We start from the raw sequence: 19,979 nt of genomic DNA, 5'->3' as shown, positions 1-19,979 counted from the left end.
ATAGGAGCTGGTCTCGGACACTGCCACAGACAGGTCCTGCCTTGCTTGGCCAGACTACCTCCAATGGGCCGTCTGAACACAGGAGAAATGAACTTCAAGTCACCATGATTTTGAAAATATTTGTGATAATGGAGTTTATTCCAAACTAATGTCCTCCCCTATCACTGCCTCATGGTCCTCTTGTGTGCACTTAGGGACACAGGGTGATAGAGGGGGTTCAAAGGTCATTCTGACTGCACGTGATCCTCCCCGCAAAGGCTGGCCAGAGAGTGCCTTGCCATGGTTATAACACTTATTCTGGGGGGCCCCTGAGGCCTGATACCCCCCAAGTTCCCTCACACGGCCACAGTAAGTGACGTCCTGCCAGGGACACTATCCTTTACATCCGTTTCTGGTTCCAGTGCAGGATCTGCTCCTATTTAACACTGAAACTAGTTTTGTTGAAGGAAGCAAAGGATATCTAAAATAAGTGTTTTGGCCCTCAGGAAGACCCAGTGAGCCCACACAGGCCACACCTGTGCCCATCTTCCAAACAAGTGCTAAGAATCCCTCCTGCCCCGGAGCTTAGTGTTTTAGATAAACACTTCCCATCTTTCCTGGGAAGATGGCCCAGGACTGTCATGATTCTCAAATGAGAACTGTGACCTCACATGAGTTAAGTGATTATTGGAAGAACTGCTGGTTTGTTGGTTTTTTTTTTTTTTTTTAATCACTTTCAATCCTTAAAATGTATTTACTTGCCTTCCACTAAGGTATCTCTTCAACATTTTTTAAAAAATATGAGTTATCTTTTAGAATGCAATAACAACTTGCTCAACAGCCTCCTATCCTAGAAAGTAAAAAAATGTAACATTTAAACATGCTTGTGAATATTTTTCCTACCTGTTAGAAGCTCTTCTCCAAAAACCGGATTGTTAATTTAGAGGAATATTCTAGAAAGATTTACAATGCAAACAGAAGAAGCTATACTCAGAGCTGAAGTCTTCTTTTCCCATTTAGCTTTCTGTATAAATGTGGCTCCAGCAACGGATATGACCTAAACAACGGCTGGTATGGAGGCCTCTATTAGGGGCACTGGTTGGTGCTGCTAGGTCTAGTTTCTGGCTGAGATGAAGGTCAAGCACATGTGCTGCTCCCTTAGCAACATTCATGCTACTATCAGGTTAGTAACCAATGAACCTCTTTCATCTTAGTTAAAAAACAGATATAATATGCATTTAATTTCATTCAATAAATCAATTCCACTTAACTTACCATCTCTTAGAAAACTTAGGAAAAAGCAAACATAAGACATGAAAAATTACATTAAAGATCTGTGACATACCAGAAAGGAACAAGTGCATACATGGTAATTCGTTCTCAGTTAAATGCACCACAAGAAGAAAAATAAAATTACTGTAATTTATTGCTGTATCTATGCTGTTCCAGTAGAGCTATAATAAGTAGCCACAAAGTGCCACCTTCTGGTTTAAAACTGTGCAACATCTCCTTTATTTCTTTTTAAATGCCATTTTATGGTGGACGTATAAAGCAACAGCAGCAGTTACAAAATGTTGTCTGAGTAATTCTGAGAGCTCTAAACAAAGATCTGTGTACAGGCTGAATAAAAAGATGTTCGATTCATAGTGCACACTGTTTAACTTTAACAAACATCTTTAGTTGGAATTTTCATGTAAACCTTTAGAGAGATGTGACTCACAGAGACCAAAAGTAAAATAGCTTCTCCTTTCACGATTTAGTGAGGTGGTCTGCATTCTCAAAAACGATTTACAAAATACGAGAAATGTTGCGTGTGAGTACTAGGCATAAAATATTCCATTTTCTTACAGAAGGAGCAGCAGGGGGACAGGGAGCCTAGTGGATGCCCTGTCACCACCTTTCCCAAAGATGTATACCCCCAAGAATGGCAGTGGAAACCTGGCAGCAAGCCACTCTCACAATTCTTTTTGGTTGTTTTAAAATACAAGCACTCTCTGACATATCCCTCCCCAGCCTGTGAGTACCACCCCGGCCTGGCAGGATACAAGCCCACGTCCTCTTCCTCAGTTTTCCCCTTAGAATTATTTACAGGATGCCTACAGGTATGGTACAAACTAGGATGAAATTAATGATAGTTTGCATTTCCAGACACGCTCCCGTGGTTAAATAAGCCCACCACGCTGACTCCGAAGGCCGCTTCAAAGCTAGGGTGACTCGGAGGCACTCGCATCCGTAACCGCAGAGACAGGCTTCTCGCTGGCTGGGGTGGGTTCGCAGCCTCTGTCCTCAACAGTGCTGGGGGCCTTGGGGGCGGGGGGCGTCACATCCACAGCGGGTGCGGAGGCAGCGTCTGCCCTTGCAGTGGTCGTGACAGGGTCGGAGGGTGGGCTGCCGGTGGGTGGGAGGGAGGAGAGCAGCTCCCCTGAGCTTGCTGCAGAAGACACCTCTGGAACCAAAGGGAATGACGGGAGGAACTCGGATGGCATGGGGAGAGGTGCAATGCCAGGTAAGTTTCGGGGAGGCAAGGAAGGAAGAGGTGGCAAACCTAGGACAGAAATGGCAGAGATCACACATCCTACCAGCACTAAAAAGGCAGCAGTCATCATCACACGAGTGTATTTGCATTTCACCAGAGAACCGAAGCTGAGGAAGGGCAACATGTATCACAATCCCTGCTTGTCCTCAGCTGGAGGCCACTCCAGACCTAAATATCCACAGCCAGACCAGCTGGCCTGGAGGCAAAGTTCCAGGCTTCTAGACTCTAAAACCCCCATGTGATTCGGCCAGTTCCGAGAAGAAATGATTCTCCCAGTTAGGACAGACAGAAGCCTGCCCAGCAGGCAATGCTGCTACACTAGCGTTGGATGCGGGGACTCCCAGTCCCCCGGCCTACTGTTGGGTCAGAGCTGCCCTCTCAACAGACAACAGGAGGAGGACAGGGAGCAAGCCCTGAGGGGAGACTGAGGAAGGGTCTCGGTCTGGAGGGGCTTGTCGTGTAGCCCCTACTCCCCATTAGCCTCACCGGAAATACCCAGTCTCTCTTCAAGCCCTGTGACTGGTAACCATTACACTTGGTGGGTTTACTGTGATGATTTCAAAGTGCAGAATGAAGAAAGAGCATTACTTCTTTAAGAAACAAGGAAAGATAGAACGTACAACATGTTCAGAGCAATTACTGGGCTGGCGAAACCCTCGATGCTCTTGGAGTCTGTTCATTTGGGAAAAGGGTGGAAGCAGCCAAGAATTCGGGGCATAAAAGAGCAAACAAAGGGAGCGCTAAGATAGGTAAACGTTAGACTTTACAGTCTTCATTTGCTTTTTAAACCACCGTCCTGAAAAGCAAACGGGTTAATGAGGGCAGGTAATGAGTACACCCAGAGAGGGGGCGGTACCTCTGGGCCACTGTGACCCAGACAGAAACACGACAGCGTACGCTCACTGACATCACTCACGTGCCTACCTAAATTAGAAATGAATATCCCTGACCCGCAGCCACCTCCAAGTTAAAGGTAATGTGGGTAATCATTAACTCCAAGAGCAGATCTGTGGGACACTCTGCCGCTTCATTCCCATCAGTGCATAAAATCAGAGCCGAAGCGCTTGATATTGGCTAGCTTAACTATTTGTAGCTAAAATCTCAACAGTTTTTGTTATAAAAACATCTGTTAATAAGAGAGAATATCTATCAAATAACAAATGCAGCCAGCTGAGCCAGGGTGAGGGTTTCACAGCCCAAGGTCCTGGGACGGAGTGCTCCAAAGCACCACTGGGGGCAGCCGCCCACGACAGGAGAATAGCAGGGAGTTCATTCACCTCCAGGGGGGACTGAACCCCTTCCATCTGTCAGTAACAGCAGCAGCACAACAACACTGTTCTCTTTCTGCAGATGGCCCTTATGTTGGGTACAAGGAGAGGAAAATGGAGGAGAGGCAGCCACATAGAGGACAATCACAAAAACATTCTTCTTCTTCTTTTTTAAGTAAAAACGATTAATTTGAAGCAGCTGAAATTTGTTAAACTGATCTACCCTTTCTGGAAAAAAGTGCAATAGAGGATTTGCTTTCCTGGGTAAAAGCTTTTTATTGGCCAGAGTCCTAGGAAGGCAGGATGGGCAACATACCCGGGTTCACGAGTTCCGGTAAGCTGACGCCTGGCATGACGTGCGGTGTGGGGAGGTTGAGGTTGGGGAGGGCAGGCAGGTTAGGCAGTCCTGTGGGTAAAGGCATCAGACCTAGAGAGGAGGAGGAGAACAAAAGGTAAACCACTCCCTCTGGGGAAAACGTTTCATCCTTGTGTTCTGAAACAAGTACTACCCACTTCAAAGCGAGAACAGTAGAAGTCCACTTGCTGGCTGGCAGCTCTGTGTCCTAACATTAACAGTAACCAGAGCCAAACAGCTCACTTCAGCAAACTGTCTTTCTGTAGCTCTGTGATTAGGTGGCTAAGTAAGGGTTAAAACCCATCCACATACTTCCAGACCTGAGAGCCAGAATGAAGACGGCCTGAGTGCAGTGGAGAAAGGGCTGATGTGGCTCAGCAAGGGCAGGAGTAAAGGCAACTTAGCTTCTCTTTGACGGTGGAGGTTTACAGTGCCTCCCACTTTGCAATTTTTTTCCTGAAATAACTTCAGACTTACAGTTGCAGAAGTTTATACAGAAACCCCCTATATACCTTTCCCTCGAGTTTCCCACATGTCAACATTTTACCACACTTCTTCACCAGTGTATGTGTGTGTGTGTGTGTGTTTACACATTTAGTTCATGGCTTCATATGTGTATGTAATGACCTCTTTAGTCATACAATTAAAGGTTCTCACAATGCAAGTATATTTGAGCCATCAAAGAGTATTTGACTGCCACCTGATGAATAAAGACACTTGGTCGTCACTAGGAACCGTAAGAGAAATAAACAAAAAATCTAGCTTATGTTAAGAGCTTCTGAAGAACGTGAATGCTCTCTCTCAGGACACAACATTTATTCACAGAGATGACTATCTGAAAGCCCTAAGGAAGCCCGGAAGGACAGACTTTTAAATGCTGCTTCTTCCTGCCTCACACTGTACTGGTGGGGTAGCAGGCGGAGGATAAGGAGCCTGAGGCTCAGCTGCCAACCCCTGGTAATGGACAGCTCAGTGACATCTGCTCTCATTTATCACAGAGTTGCAGCAAAGGTAAAAAGAGATTTAAAGACTTCTTTTTTAAAAATTAATTATTTTATTGATTTAAAGACTTTTGAAAAGTCACCACAAAGGTGTAAGATTTTTTGTTCCTTTTTTTTTTAAAGATGCACAGTATTAGTCACACTATTATTAATACATGCACCTCTCGTCTCCGGGTGCTTACCTGGTAATGTAGTAGCTGGGTTCATTGGTGGCACAGAAGTAAGGGACTGGTTTACTTGTGGTGGCAATAATGGTACTGTTGGGACACCTGAAACGAAAACACGATCTTTAAAAAAATTTCTAACGAATTCAGTTGACAAAGAATGGACAGACTTTATTAGGAGTCTTCAGCGCCCTTCCTTCCCCACCATGGTAAGGCCTTCATTCAGTCCTGGTTTCTGGCTGCTTCCCTGTCTTAGCTGATCTACATACTCTGCCTATGGCCTTTAGTGAAGACTATTAGCAAAGTCTGGCCTAACTGGTGTAGGAGGCTCTGCAAACCCACCCCAGCTAAGTCCTCTGGACAAGAGTTTTACATCTGACCTAAGCAGGGCTAGATTAGAAAATTGTTTAAGAAATTCAGAAATGGGGGTGCCTGGGTGGCTCAGGGGGTCAAGCCTCTGCCTTCAGCTTAGGTCATGATCTCAGGGTCCTGGGATTGAGTCCCACATTGGTCAGCGGAGAGCCTGCTTCCCTTTCTCTCTGCCTCCCTCTCTGCCTACTTGTGATTTCTGTGTGTGTCAAATAAATAAAATCTTAAAAATCTTAAAAAAAAAAAATAAATTCAGAAATGGGATTCCAAGATTCCAGTCAATCTCTACTGGGCTCCTGAACCAAATGTCACATAAACCCAGGGCTGCTAGGGGCAGCAGGGGCATGTGCCCTGTGAGAGAATGGATGCCAGTCTGTGAAAAGGGAGTCATGAGGATGGCCTCAAAGAGACAAGAGTATGAGGGCCTCCAGAGATGGACAGAATGACCTGGCTTCCCGAATTTCCATTTCCTTTTGATAGGAAATGGATGGGTTCTGTGACCCTCCTCTGAAGTCTTTTTACTAATGCTAGCTTGAGGAAGTTATGTTCTTCAAATGCAAGTAAGTCTTAGGATACTACATAATAAAGGTTATCTATTAATGTTTACCACCTACTCATGTGAGAGGTTTTGCTGTCCAAACAACAGTAACAATGTACATGGATTCCAGAGTGTCTTATAAAAATCTGCTTAAATATGGTAAGCAGGAATGAATTGTGCCTAAAAAGCATGAAGGAACCCTTTTCAGATAGTTATTTATTATGTATTTAATTTTCTGTAGAAATGGAGGTAAAAAGTTGGAGGAAAATGGAGGTAAAAAGTTACTGAACATATCAGTAGCTGATATGTTCATCCACTCAAGGTTTTGGGGGGCACCTACTATAAGCTGGACACTGTTGTAGGCCCTGATGCACTGTACAGCATAACAAAATGACAAATCACGACCTGCAGGATAAATTCTAATGAGGGGAAGGAAAACGGAGTCTGATATTGAGCAAGTAAAATACACAGCCTGTAAAATGGTGTGAGTTCTTTGCAGAAATAGCAAGCAGGGGACAGGACAGGAAGCATAAGAGAGTGTATAAAAATGGTCATACTGATTAATGTCCTTTCCAAAGGATATATTCATTTTCTAAAATTTTATAATCCCCAAATTTCCAAATCCATATATACATATATATTTTTAAGATACTTTTTAACGTCTCTACAGTTACTGACTGGGCTACTTTGCAGCAATTTAATTAAAAATAAAGACAGATAAGTAACAACAAAAAAAAAGCAGGTTCTCACATGTTATATGTTGCTATAATATTCAATTTTTAAACCAATTTTCTCTAAGTGAAAATGTTGGTTTTGGTCTCTTCTGAGAAACTGACATTTCTGTCTTTTAATATTTAAGAAGCCATTTCTCTACAGTGTAACAAGGCTAGGGATCTCAGTGCCTGTGCTTCTAAGACAATAACTATAATGTAATGAGGGAAGATTTAAAATGTCAAAAAGAAACTGTGATTTGAGGAGAGATGTCAGAAGAGCTCTGATATGGCACTGGAACACTTACTCTAAAAGAGAAAAGAGTTATTCAGACACAGAGCGGTCTGCTGCTGTGGGCATTACACCAGCCCACCTGTACTAAGTCTATTCAGGAATAAACTAGAAGACCATCTGATGGAATCTAAGAAAAAGAAATCACAATATGAAAAAGGATTCCAACACCCCTCAATTGAAATAAACTTTAAATTCCCTCCCAACTGTATCAATGACTTATATTGGCGACATTAGCATTTCATTTCATCTAGGAAATGTTCTGAACACCTGGATTGTGGGCCTGACCTCACAACTCCATAAATTTACTACAAATCATGGAGCTGCATACATATAGTGACTTAATTTTATGGTAGTTAGTTACATTTCAAAAAAGCTGGGAAGAAAACAGCAAAGGGTAGGGGGTAGAAAAGCAGGTCACCATAGTGCAGACTGGTGAGGCTGGGTGGTGGTGGTGGGAGGGGGGCGTGGTTCATAATACCATGCCACCTACCCTAGGCAATGTCTGAAATTTTTAATTCTGAAAATTGAAATTTTACATTTTATCTAGAAAAACACATCTTTGGGAATGAAAATGAACACTGAAAAGGGCTGGAACTTGAATCTAGGGGACCAAGTGTAAAAATCATACCTTTGACCTTAACTGCATATTGGTGACTCCATCTCTTTTAAGTCCGTTCCAGGACAAAGGACAAAGGGAAACGTGAACAAATCGTGAACAAAAATATTAAAAGGAGCTCAAGAATAAATGTGTATTAATGAGATAAAACTGAACTATGTATTTCTTTCACTTAGCATTTATTGAGTAGTAATATACTCTTGGTTTTATGAAGAAACAAAATCAAAACAGGTGATTTTTAAAAAGGCAACAGATAAATAAACTCAACCAACATACCAAGTTAAGATCTATTATCATGTGACCAAGCAATCCCAGGCCAAGGAATATAACCAAAAAAATGAAGACATAGGTTCATGCAAAAACTTGTACACAAACGTTCGTAGCAACGTTATTCCTAACAGCCAAGAAGCAGAAACAACCTAAATGTCCCACAACTGATGGATAAATAACAACATGGCATGTTCACATGATGGAACATTAGCTGCAGAAAGGAAGTAATACTACATGCTACCACGTGAATGAACCTTGGAAACATTATTCTAAGTGGAAGAAGTCAGTCGCAGAAACCATGCAAATTGCATGAAATGTCTAGATTAGGCAAAAATACAGAACGAGAAAGGATATTAGGAATGTCTAGGCCTGAGGGGTTGGGGAAAAACAGTGAGGGACTGACAGCGCACAGGGTTTCTTTTGGGCTAATGAGACGTTCTGAAATTGACTGACGTGATGGGTGCACAACTTCGCAAATACAGAGAAATAAATCCCACTGCACTATTTATTTTAAATGGGTGACTTGTATGCTATGTGAACTGTGTATCAATAAAGCTGTTGGAAAAAAACTAAAACAATAAAGGACTGTATGGGTAGAATAAGAAATAAAAAAAAGGGAGGAAGACATGCCTGTGTCCCCTGCACAAGACTGAACCCCCAGGGAGAACGGTGTCTTGCTCCCGTGTGTATCTCCAGTGTTTACTACCCGGGGGATGGGATAATGCAAACATATGTTGAGTAGAGAGACAATTAAACAGAACTGAAAGGTACAGTCCGACTCTATAACTTGTCCAAGCTAAGAGAAGTCCCGACTCTAAAATACATGAGAAGAGGTTTAAATGCAGAGCGTATTTACAGTTTTCAAAGTACATCGGCATTAAGTTTTAAAATTCTTTAACCAGAGACGGTTAAGAGTATCATGTAAAACAAAGTGGGTTGAAAAGAGAATAGATTTTTCTGCACACCTGTACTGAGAACATTACTGACAGCTGGTGGAGTTGAGCTAATAGAAAGTCCAGACAGACCCTGTTCAATTTCTGTAGTTCCCGGTGGTGACAAAGATGGGGGATTAACTGAGGACAGCTGGACCTACCAAAAAAAGAAGGAAAGAAAAAAATTACTCAAGTTTACTTGAAAGGACATACAGATATTGTCTCTTATTGTTCCTACAGATACCTTTTTTAAACAAAAGTTTTAATTTAAATCCCAGTTAACACAAAGTGTAGTATTACTTTCAGTTGAATAAAAGTGATTTAACACTTCCATACATCACCCGGTGCACATCACGAGTGCTTTCCTCAATCCCCATCACCTGTGTCACCCAACCTCCACCTGCCCCTCTGGTAACCATCTGTTTGTTTGCTACAGTTAAGCATCTGTTTCTCAGATTGCCTTTTTCTCTTTTTTGTTTGCTCATTTGTTTTATTTCTTAACAGATACCTTTTTTGATTAAACTAGCTGTCAGAAGTTTTACCTGGGACTTCTGCCTTCAGACACTCCTTCCTATTGCTGTTACCTGTCAAAGCCCAATCTCTCTGTCGTGTCACTTCCAGTCTCTTGATAACATGGCATCTCCCCCGTCACACACACTCCTCTAGAAGGAGATTCTCCTCTTTCCTCCCCTTCATAGCTGTCCCCAAATCACTTTACTCCACCTTTCCTCTACTCTTGAGTTCTCAGCCAGTTTTTAACTTTCACTGTTCATGGAAGAAATCAGCTCAGAAGTCTTAATACCATGATAGAGTCCTTGAAGTTTCTCAAGACTCTAACCTCGTGAGTCCATCTTATCTTCTCTCACCAGTGAATGAATGTGGCAGCCAGACCTCTACCTTCCGGGGCGTGGGAGGGATAAGTAAGTCTACGTGGTTTCTATGGATGGGTGGTTTCACCTCTGGATTCTTCAACTTCTGCCAACTCCAGTGCCCCCTGGCACATTCCAACACAACTTGCATTCTGGCCCTTTTCTCTAGCTGCCATTTCACCCTATGGTCTTCTCAGACTGCCCACAAGCTTAAAACTGGGGCAGAAACCACTGAATGAGGAGCAGCAGACACGGTGGTAGGAATCTAAGCATGGAATGACATGGGCTCTGGCCATCGGCCAAGGGCAGGGGTGGAGAGTGAGGAAAGGTTCCACTTCTCTAGCTCCTCTTCACTTTCTCTAGAACTGGGGATGGCCAAATCGTGTACCAAAAAATGAGAGTGGTGGCAGCCCTGTCTTTACAATGGTAGCACTCCCTTCCGGATGTTCAGTTCTTACTTATTCATGTAGACGAGAAAGTTAATGTCCTGTGAGACTTGCATAGAAAACATTTTAAAAGCCTATAAGCCTGTGCAAATATCTTATTCCTTAAAAAGCCTCACTTTGATCCTGTAATAGTTCCCACACAGCATCTTGCTCTGCTTTCTCAGTTAAGTTTCTTGAAACACTAAGCACCAGCTCTCATCATCACCTTATCACCCATGTTTGCCTTCTGTCCCCGTGGTCTGGTAGCTGCACCCCGCCGGTGTCTGAAATGCTCTCACCCAGGACATGTGTTTTTCAGTCCTCTCACCTGACTTCTCTTAGTACCTCAGAGTCGACATGCCTTCTTTCTTGAAGCTCTGTCCTTCCTTAGGATTTCTACTGAGCTCCCTTTGCTGAATCCCCTTTCTGCCCATTCATTTAAATATTAGGAATGTTCAAGATTCCAGACTCAGTCCTCTGACCCATCCATGCCCAATCCCCTGACAATTTTGATCACCGTTCACATTAGGCTAAATTACCCTCCCTCTGCTGAGGATTCCCAAATCTGTATCTCTAGTCTTATCCTTGTTCCTGAAATCCAGATCCACAGGCTAGCCATCTGGCTATCATACAGGAACTTCATGTTCACCATGGTCAGCATTTACCTCCTCACCTGCCCTATCACCATCAGGGCTTTCCCCCTCACCCCCCCACAGACACCTGATGATTTGTTTTACTGGAAATTGTGTGATGTCACCAGTAGTGAAGGTATCTTACCTCTGTAAACCCATCTTTAAGAGGAGTAATAGGTGTACCAGTCATCTGTCCAGGAAGAGAAATTTTCTTCCCTTCTTCAAACGGGCGTGTTGGTATTCGATGCAAATAACCGTATCCAATGCCGCATCCTAGGCTACGAAAATATTTTTTTTTTCTTAAAGTTATTGTTATCATAGCTTGCATTTCTCTGAGATTTTGAAATACAAAACCGATTTCCATTCTTTTAAATAACGTCATCCTATCAGAGGTCTTTCCTGACCACCCTTTATAAAACAGCATCCTTCCCTCCACCAGACATTACCCTTATTTTCTTTATTTTTCTTCAAGCATTTATCCTCGTCTAACACACTGCACCATTTATTTATTTTTTGTCTCCCCCAATAAAATGTTAAGGTCCTTCAGGGCAGAGACCTCATTTTGTTTACTGCCGTAACAGTTCCTGGCACATGGCAGACAGTAATTATTTGCCCAATGAATGACATATAGCCTTTCCACTCAAGAGCTCCAAGAACTTCTGTATGATGATGTCACTTACACAGCCTGAAGTTCTATTTCAGAACCTGACACAAATCAATCCAAATTAATCCAGATTCCTTCTACTTCATCCTCCCACTGCCACCAGAGGCATCTTTTTAATAAGACATAATCACACTGCTTCTTTTCACAGTCTGCTGGCCTCCCAAGATTCTGTTTTCCTTCTTTGTTTTGGAGAATTACTTCTCTGTGCTCTGTGTAGTGCTGGTGGGACTGTCCATCAGGGGGCCTTATCCAAACCAAGGAATAACATTCACAACCCAAAGCAGGCCAATCTACCTCTCCTGCCCATGGCTGCAAAACTTGGGAGTGACAGAAAAACAGAAATGGCTTCATCACATCAGTAGAATACTAATGAAAACTGCTCATTTCCTTCCTCTGTAACTCCCTAGTGGTGCTGAGTTCTGTCATTCCCATGTCTGATACTTTTGCTGTTTCTCTGATTATACAAGCAACTCCAGAGCAGTAAACTCATGTTTGCTTAGGACAACAACAGTTGGTTTCTTCCGTTTGGAACCAACGCCCGCCTCCACGGGTACCCTTCACGGGTACAGTGATTCAGAGTCCCACTGCCCGGGGTCTATCCAAATTTCTGTCCATGGTAAGCTCTTCACAATCAGATTCCATCTTGGGTTTCTATCAAGATTGCCTTTATCTCCCAAACTACTTGATACTTCCTGAGAGGGCTACACATGGTTATCTTTGTGCCTCTCTCCTGCCAAGGCATTTATTATTTCTGTGGATACTACCACCACCAAAAGCTGGGAGAGCACGTAGTGGCCAACTCCAGCTCTTCCTAGTCCAAATCTAATTTTACAATGATGTTTCATATTACAAAATTACTTATTTCCTGGCTCCCTTTTCATCCTTTCTACCATCAAATCTGCAATTCTCACTGAACTAAAGAGGAAGAAAGTAAGAATAAATAATTTAAACTGATCAATGATAGCCTTTCAGAGGGAGGCATTTAAAAACAAGGTTCTGGGGCGCCTGGGTGGCTCAGTGGGCTAAAGCCTCTGCCTTCAGCTCAGATCATGATCCCGGGGTCCCGGGATTGAGCCCCACATTGGGCTCTCTGCTCAGCAGGGAGTCTGCTTCCTCCTCCTCCTCTCTCTCTCTCTGCCTGCCTTTCCACCTACTTGTGATCTCTGTCAAATGAATAAATAAAATCTTTTAAAAAATAAACAAATAAATAAAAACAAGGTTCTTAGAATTAGTGATGTTCTTTGCATCTGGACTTCACCATCTTCAGAATCTCTTCCTTGCACTTTTGATTCTGTTTACCAAGTACTCTTGTGATACTAATCTGACCTGAGTGTTTTTCTAACTGGAAAGGGGAAATATTTCTATTATAAACTAAGTATTTGCTATACTAATATTAAACACAGCAGCTTCTCTACAAATTTAGTTTAAATATGAGGCAGTCCCTCTGAAATGAGTCGATTTTGAATGCCCTGAGATCATATTTCTGTGTGTTTACAAACCTGGACAATGGAAAATAACTTGATCAAGAACTGCCCCAGACAGTCCAGATTCTTAAGGTGATACCTCTATCTATTTTCTCAAATTGCAACAAGCTAGCATTCTGGTTGCAACATACAGTCAGCTACAGAATAATGAAAAACTTGTACAATTTAAACAACAGCTGAAAGACCTGAAGAAGCGAAGTCAAGTCCTCATGCTTGCTTTGCTTTGGCTTTTTGAAATTAGGGAAAAGGACTTGATGAATGGTCCTGGAAAACTGATTTTCTACAATTTGCTTCTCTGCTTGGCTTGATAATTTTTTAAGCTACTTTTCTTCTCTTTTAATATTTTATTTATTTGTCAGAGAGAGAGCACACAAGCAGGGGGAGTGGCAGGCAGAGGGAGAAGCAGGCTACCCGCTGAGCAAGGAGCCTGAATGTGTGGCTCGATTCCAGGACCCCAGGATCATGACTTGAGATGGAGGCAAATGCTTAACCAACTGAGCCACCCAGGCATCCCTCTAAGTTGCTTTTTGTTGTTGTAATTCTGTCTAACTTTTGCTTGAAATCAGTCATTTTTGAAAGCCAACAGTTTCCACAAATGGCTAAGAAATTTCCCCAACAGCTAGAGAAAGTTACACCTGTGTTACCCCATTGTTGGGGAAGGGAACTAGGAAAATAAAACTGAAAACTATTTTATTAAAATAAGGAAATGAAACAAGGCTGTTCGATCTTAAATCAGTAAAGAAAGGAGCATAGTATATACACATACCACACTACCTAAATATATGCTTTAGAAAAATGGATTACTAGTTGATTACCAGTTTCAGGATTCTAAATTAGCTCTTTCCTTTTCTCAAGAGAAATCGTAAAATAAACTAATAACGTGTTTCAAAATAAAAGCAATGATTTTATAATATCTACTGGTAAGTTTAAGAAATCATAACTTTGTCTGAAAAATGGCCTTACCTGCCTTCACCACCCCATGCAGAATTCGGTGTAATAATCACTTCTCGACAGTTATCAGTGTCTGTATTATACACATAAAGTTTCAGTGGTTTTGCTTCATGTGTTTCAATAAGGCTGAACAGATCTTCAGACTGTAGAAGCATCACAGGAGGAAAACATATTTATGTTACTCAACTTCAAAACAGTGGGTCTCAAACTTGGCTAATAGCAGAATCACCTGGAAAACTTTTAAAAAGTACAGATTGTAGGCCCTGCTGCTAGACATAAAATTCATTCCTTAAAACCAATACTCCAAACAAGATTTCAAATATTTTACCTATCTCCTATGTGCAATGCCTTATCTCCAGTTCCTTAAGACCTGGTCAGCAATTTTAGTAGAACTCTTCTACAACCAAATTCTATATATTCTGCTTTTACTCTTCATTATCTTCTTTTAAACATTTATTTCTTCATTTGAGAGAGAGCACAAGCGAGCGTGCACACAGGGTGGGAGGGAGAGAATCTCAAGCAGACTCCCCGGGGAGCCTGACACAGGGCTCAATCTCATGACCCTGAAATTATGAGATCATGACGTGAACCAAAATTAAGACTCGGATGTTCAACTGACTGAGCCACCCAGGTGCCCCTACTCTTCATTAGTAAGACCTGGTTATCTGGGCCTCTTATTTTTCTCTCATTTTTCATTTAGCCATATATACTTCCACTACCTCACAGACAAGGAAAGGGATCTAAAATAGCTGAGCCAAATTTGTTCCCGTAAAATAAGGGGAAGAGAAAATGAAATCAATAACCCAAACGGGCATCTGCTTTAGTCCTGAGGTATATGTAAGAGACTGTTTTATTTTTAAAGATTTATTTGAGAGTGTGCTCACAAGAGTGAGACGAGCAGAAGAGGGAGAGAATCAGAAGAGGGAGAGAATCGTCAAGGAGACTCCCCACTGAGTGCAGAGCTTGGGCTCCATCCCATGATCCCAAGATCATGACCTGGGCCAAAATCAAGAGTTGGATGCTCAATTGACTGAGCCAGCAGGAACTCCTAGCAGAGATTTCTGTGTATCATATACAAAATCTGTGCAATTGCCACATGGCATGTATTTTTCCCTACAGCTATACCTTATAGGACACCTCCCAGACATTCTGTTTAACACCCTGTCCTGTTAAACATCTATTTAACAGATGCAGAAGTTATCTTGATTAGCAAAGACCTAAATTTCAACTGTAAATGTGAAGTATATGAATACACTTCTGAACTTAAACATTAATGAGGAAACGTTATGTAACTTTCATTATTAATAAACACACCAATTACCTCATTCATGACTGTATCTGCTCCAATGATATAATCGCTGTGAGGTCTGAGACCTGCCAGTGCCGCAGGAGAATTTGATTCTACTTCCTAGAATAACACAAAAACAAACCCCAAAATTAATGTATATAAAATTATCTTCCAAATTTGCATTTCATAGTCCTTAACTTTAGTTATTTAAAAACCCCTTATATTTCCTTTTCTTTCTTTTTTTTTTAAGATTTTCTTTTATTTTAAAGAGTGCATAAGTGGGCTGAGAAGCAGACTCGAGCAGTGAGGGGAGGGAGAGAGAGAGGAGCAGGCTCCCCACTGAGCAGGAGCCCAATGTGGGGCTTGATTTTGAGACTCTGGAATCATGACCTGAGCCGAAGGCAGACACTTAACTGAGCCACCCAGGTGCCCCATAAAACCCTTATATTTCTATCTTGTTAGACATATCACATATCAGAAGTTATGGAAAAAATACATTTAAATTACAAGCATAAGAATCACATATTTAATAAAAATTTAAAATATTTATTAATCTATTTCATTTTTAAAAAATATTTATTATTTCAGCTATCTGTAGCTATCTGCTTTGACATTTGTCCTTCTAATGGATGATGAATCATGAGAAAAATAGTTCTTGGGCATCTGTATTTGTTTCTCTTTCGAAATTATTAAAATCTGTTAACCTACAGGAATGAATTCTAATTTTCAGAAACCAAAAATAGCCTAATAATAACACCTCTACAATCCAACTAAGATGAAGACAGCGCCCTTCTACCTCGTTTCGTAAACTGTAAGTAACAGCTCAGAGCTAACACCTACCAATACGTGCCAAACATTTTCGTTTGCCCCATCAAAGCTGCAGAAACGAATGCTCACTCCCAGCAAGCCCTGGCCGCCCCACATGTTGCTGGGGGTGACAGATGTCTCTCGCAGCTCCAGTGTTTTACTACTGTAGATCAGCATTTTTACAGGCTTTTCAACATTTGCTTTCAGTAGATCCTTTAGAGTGTCATTGTCTTTATTCTGTGAAGACAAAGAAATCATTTTTCTTAATAAATAAAAACTTAATTAGCTTAAGCTAAAGCCCTATAAGAGTAATATTAATAATCAACATAAATAAAACATCCAACAGGTAAAGCTGCCACTAACATTCAAATGTTCCTTGAGGTGAAAGAATGTTGAAAATTAAGAACTCCTATGTTACCAACTTCAGACTTTCTTCTAATAGCAGACTATGGATTATGAATTTTGCAACCCAACATTATTTGAAGTGATCTAGGGTTTTAGTGCTAAAAAACCCAAAATATTCCATAAGAAGTCATATTACTAACAGAGTTGGTATGACTTTGATTTTAAAATCTAAGACATTTGCTGATGTTGTGGTTTAATTTTGGACAGCACTCCCAAATACACGCCTTATTTATTTACTAGGAACTGGCAGGAAAGAAAAATAGAAGCAGCATGTTAAATATTTCATTACATAAATGAATAAAGGCTCTTACATAGGAGATGCTGATAAATAATAAACAAAATCTTAAAACTGCTACAGAAAAAAAAAAAAAAGACAAGTAGCCATTGTTGTAAGAATTTCCTTTAGTGAAATTATAATTTTTTTCCTTTAAGACTTTACTACAAGTAAACTAAAAGCAACTTACAAAAGATGGTTTTAATTCTGTATTTTTGGAACATACTTTTCTATCTGGTTCTAAAAATATTATTTATATATCATGAAATTTTGCTTCTCAAATTTATTTGAGAAGGTGTCTTTACTAATTCAAGCATACAAAGGTCTGAAATCATTGAAAAAGCAAACTTTTTCATCTTATTTCTGCTTAAGAAAATTAAATATTCAACATATAAAAAAGTGTCCTAATAAAAATATTAGGAGCTATTTTATTCTCCTACAATAATCACTGAAGGGTAAGGTATAGTATTCTATATTAGACATTTTTGTATTTCCTTACATAAGTTTTATAAACTGGTATCATACTCCATATAATGTTTAAAACTAATATACAACCACCACAGATAATCTGAAAAAATTCCATTTCAAAGGATTACAACACATTATAGTTGAAACTACAAAAAGCTTAACTTACTAATCTCGAACCATTAATAGAAACAATAAAATCAAAGAATGGCTCCAGTCCAGCTCTATGTCCTGGGGAATTTTCTTGTACCTGTAAAAACAAAAGTGCCAAAAATGTAAAATACAAAGCTTAACTAAAAACTGTAAGCTAAATTTTAATACCTATTTTCAGTAAAAATAGACTAATTTCACTGATAAGGAAATACAGGTAAAAACATATGAATTCTCTCATTTCTCGTCATCTCTCCCAGATGTGGCCCTTGCACCTCCCTAAATTCTACCCATTCTTCAAATTCATCCCATATATGAGGTTCTTTCTCTACAGTTCTAGTTCACACCACCTACTTTTGGGGGGGGGTGTCAACCTTTCCAGGATATAGCACATAACAGTCATCACAACTAAGTGACAAACTCAAATTAATTCAGCAAGCATTCATTCCACAACTACTACTGGTAAGGCACCATTCAATTACAAAACTAACAGGAACATAATTGCTGATGTCAAGATATTCACTATCGGGGCGCCTGGGTGGCTCAGTGGGTTAAGCTGCTGCCTTCGGCTCAGGTCATGATCTCAGAGTCCTGGGATCGAGTCCCGCATCGGGCTCTCTGCTCGGCAGAGAGCCTGCTTCCCTCTCTCTCTCTCTGGCTGCCTCTCTGTCTACTTGTGATTTCTCTCTGTCAAATTAATAAATAAAATCTTTAAAAAAAAAAAAAAAAAAAAAAAGATATTCACTATCTGTTAAGGAACAGATAAGAGGAGGAAGGGAAAATAGAGGACACACAGCCCTCTAATAACTGGAGTACAAGACCAGCGAGTTTAAGAGCTATGACGGAGCTACAAAGTTCTAAGGAGAAAATTAATTCTGACTGAAGAAGCTTCACAGAAAAAAAAGGAGATATCTGAGCTGTGCTTTAGGTTGAGGGTTTAAAAGGTGAGGATAGATAAGAGGGATAAAAAAGGACATCTGAAGGTTGAAATATTGAGTAAAAATCTAGGAGTATGAAAAAATGAAGTTAATATAATACAGCTAGACAACAGGATGGTGTGGGATAGAAATACAGAATTACAGATTTTGAAAATCAGAAAATCTACAATCCAGGGGTATCTTTAAGCTGAAGTCTGCGGATGGCTTCAGGCACACGGCAGCTCCTGTAGTTACATGCAACATTTTATATGAATCAGCAGTTTTCTGGGTATAAAGATCCAGAGCTTTCATTAGATTTTCAAATGTCTTCTCCAAATAAGGTGCAAATACCACAGAATTTGTGTAGTTCCTTTATTTACAGGTAAAGAAACCATCCCATGACCTGCCTGTGGTCCTGCTGGCTCATGGTAGAGGTTAAACTCAGAAGTTTATCTTGCAACTATTAGTCCAGTATGAAGGCTGGAAAGAAAGCATGGAGTCAAACTTATATGGCACTTTTTTTTTTTTTTGTAAGATTTATTTATTTATTTGACAGAGACAGAGAGAAAGCACAAGTAGGCAGAGAAGCAGGCAGAAAGAGAGGGAGAAGCAGGCTCTCTACTGAGCAGGGAGCCCCATGTGGGGCTCGATCCCAGGACCCTGGGCTAAAGAAAGCCACTTAACCGACTGAGCCACCCAGGCAACCCTGGAGGGGACTTTAAATGGAAGACTAAGATTACTTAGATTCTCAACCACTCAAATATTTAGCATCCCAATTTTGAAATAGACTAAAATTTAACTATTAAATTTTCTGAATTTACAGTAATAAAAATATTAGGTGCTATTAAGAGTAGTAATATGACAGAACAACAAAAAATTTAAACAATACACTTTGCATTTCCTCTAAAATATTTTCATGTTCTAAGGACTTTTTGTTCCGATTGACGTTATTTTATACTGTCAATACTATCCTATGGAAGCAAGGTTTGCTTTGATATTTGCAGGCTGACGATCTGTAATAGTCCTAACAATTCTAACAGTGAATTCCTTATTAAGTTATCCAAACGATACACATTCATCCATACATAAATCTGTAGCTATCTGCACAGTAACAAATCATTTTAATGCTTTCAAAATGGAACTCAGATTGTTTCCAGAATCTGTTCCTCTAATACCAAGCTTCTTGGAATAATGATACTTAATCTTGGATTAATAATACATTCATTAGTTCCTGAACTGATGCTACCTTTTATTTATTTAAAACCAAATTACACTATCATTACTTCTGAAGAAGTAAAACTAGGTCTTCTTCATCTGTCACAGTAAGAAACAGTTGTCCATTATAAAGATGGTTCAATGCTTAACTTATTTAAACTGTTTAATCTTGCTTTACATAAATTTTCCTGCAAATTTGGGACTACATCACTTTTGTAAGTTAAACAAGTTAAATATCAAAGGGATTTATTATTTACAAGTATTAGCTCTAATGAAAATAATCAGCACATACTTGTTTAGTTTCTTTATAAGCACTTTTCTTAAATGGGGGATATTTTATATTCTACGTATTACCAAGCAAAATGTCTAGAACTCAAAGTAGCAGGCAGATTTCTCCTCA

General features: G+C 40.4%; 1 protein-coding gene across 1 annotated transcript in view; it reads right to left on the bottom strand.

The window, feature by feature from the left end:
• Positions 1-1,189: 1,189 nt before the first annotated feature.
• GORASP2 (golgi reassembly stacking protein 2) overlaps positions 1,190-19,979 on the bottom strand; it is a 37,694-nt gene continuing 18,904 nt past the window's right edge. The window contains exons 2-10 of the mRNA XM_059394146.1: positions 17,467-17,547; positions 16,187-16,390; positions 15,380-15,466; positions 14,071-14,201; positions 11,105-11,237; positions 9,067-9,190; positions 5,322-5,408; positions 4,100-4,210; positions 1,190-2,524 (exon numbers count right to left, since the gene is read on the bottom strand). Coding sequence (XP_059250129.1) covers positions 2,184-2,524; positions 4,100-4,210; positions 5,322-5,408; positions 9,067-9,190; positions 11,105-11,237; positions 14,071-14,201; positions 15,380-15,466; positions 16,187-16,390; positions 17,467-17,547 — 1,299 coding nt within the window. The 3' untranslated portion in view covers positions 1,190-2,183. The remainder of the gene's footprint in view (positions 2,525-4,099; positions 4,211-5,321; positions 5,409-9,066; positions 9,191-11,104; positions 11,238-14,070; positions 14,202-15,379; positions 15,467-16,186; positions 16,391-17,466; positions 17,548-19,979) is intronic.

Source organism: Mustela nigripes, chromosome 3, assembly GCF_022355385.1.
Source record: "Mustela nigripes isolate SB6536 chromosome 3, MUSNIG.SB6536, whole genome shotgun sequence".
Classification (NCBI taxonomy): Eukaryota; Metazoa; Chordata; class Mammalia; order Carnivora; family Mustelidae; genus Mustela; species Mustela nigripes.
This window is presented reverse-complemented; position numbering and strand designations above follow the sequence as displayed.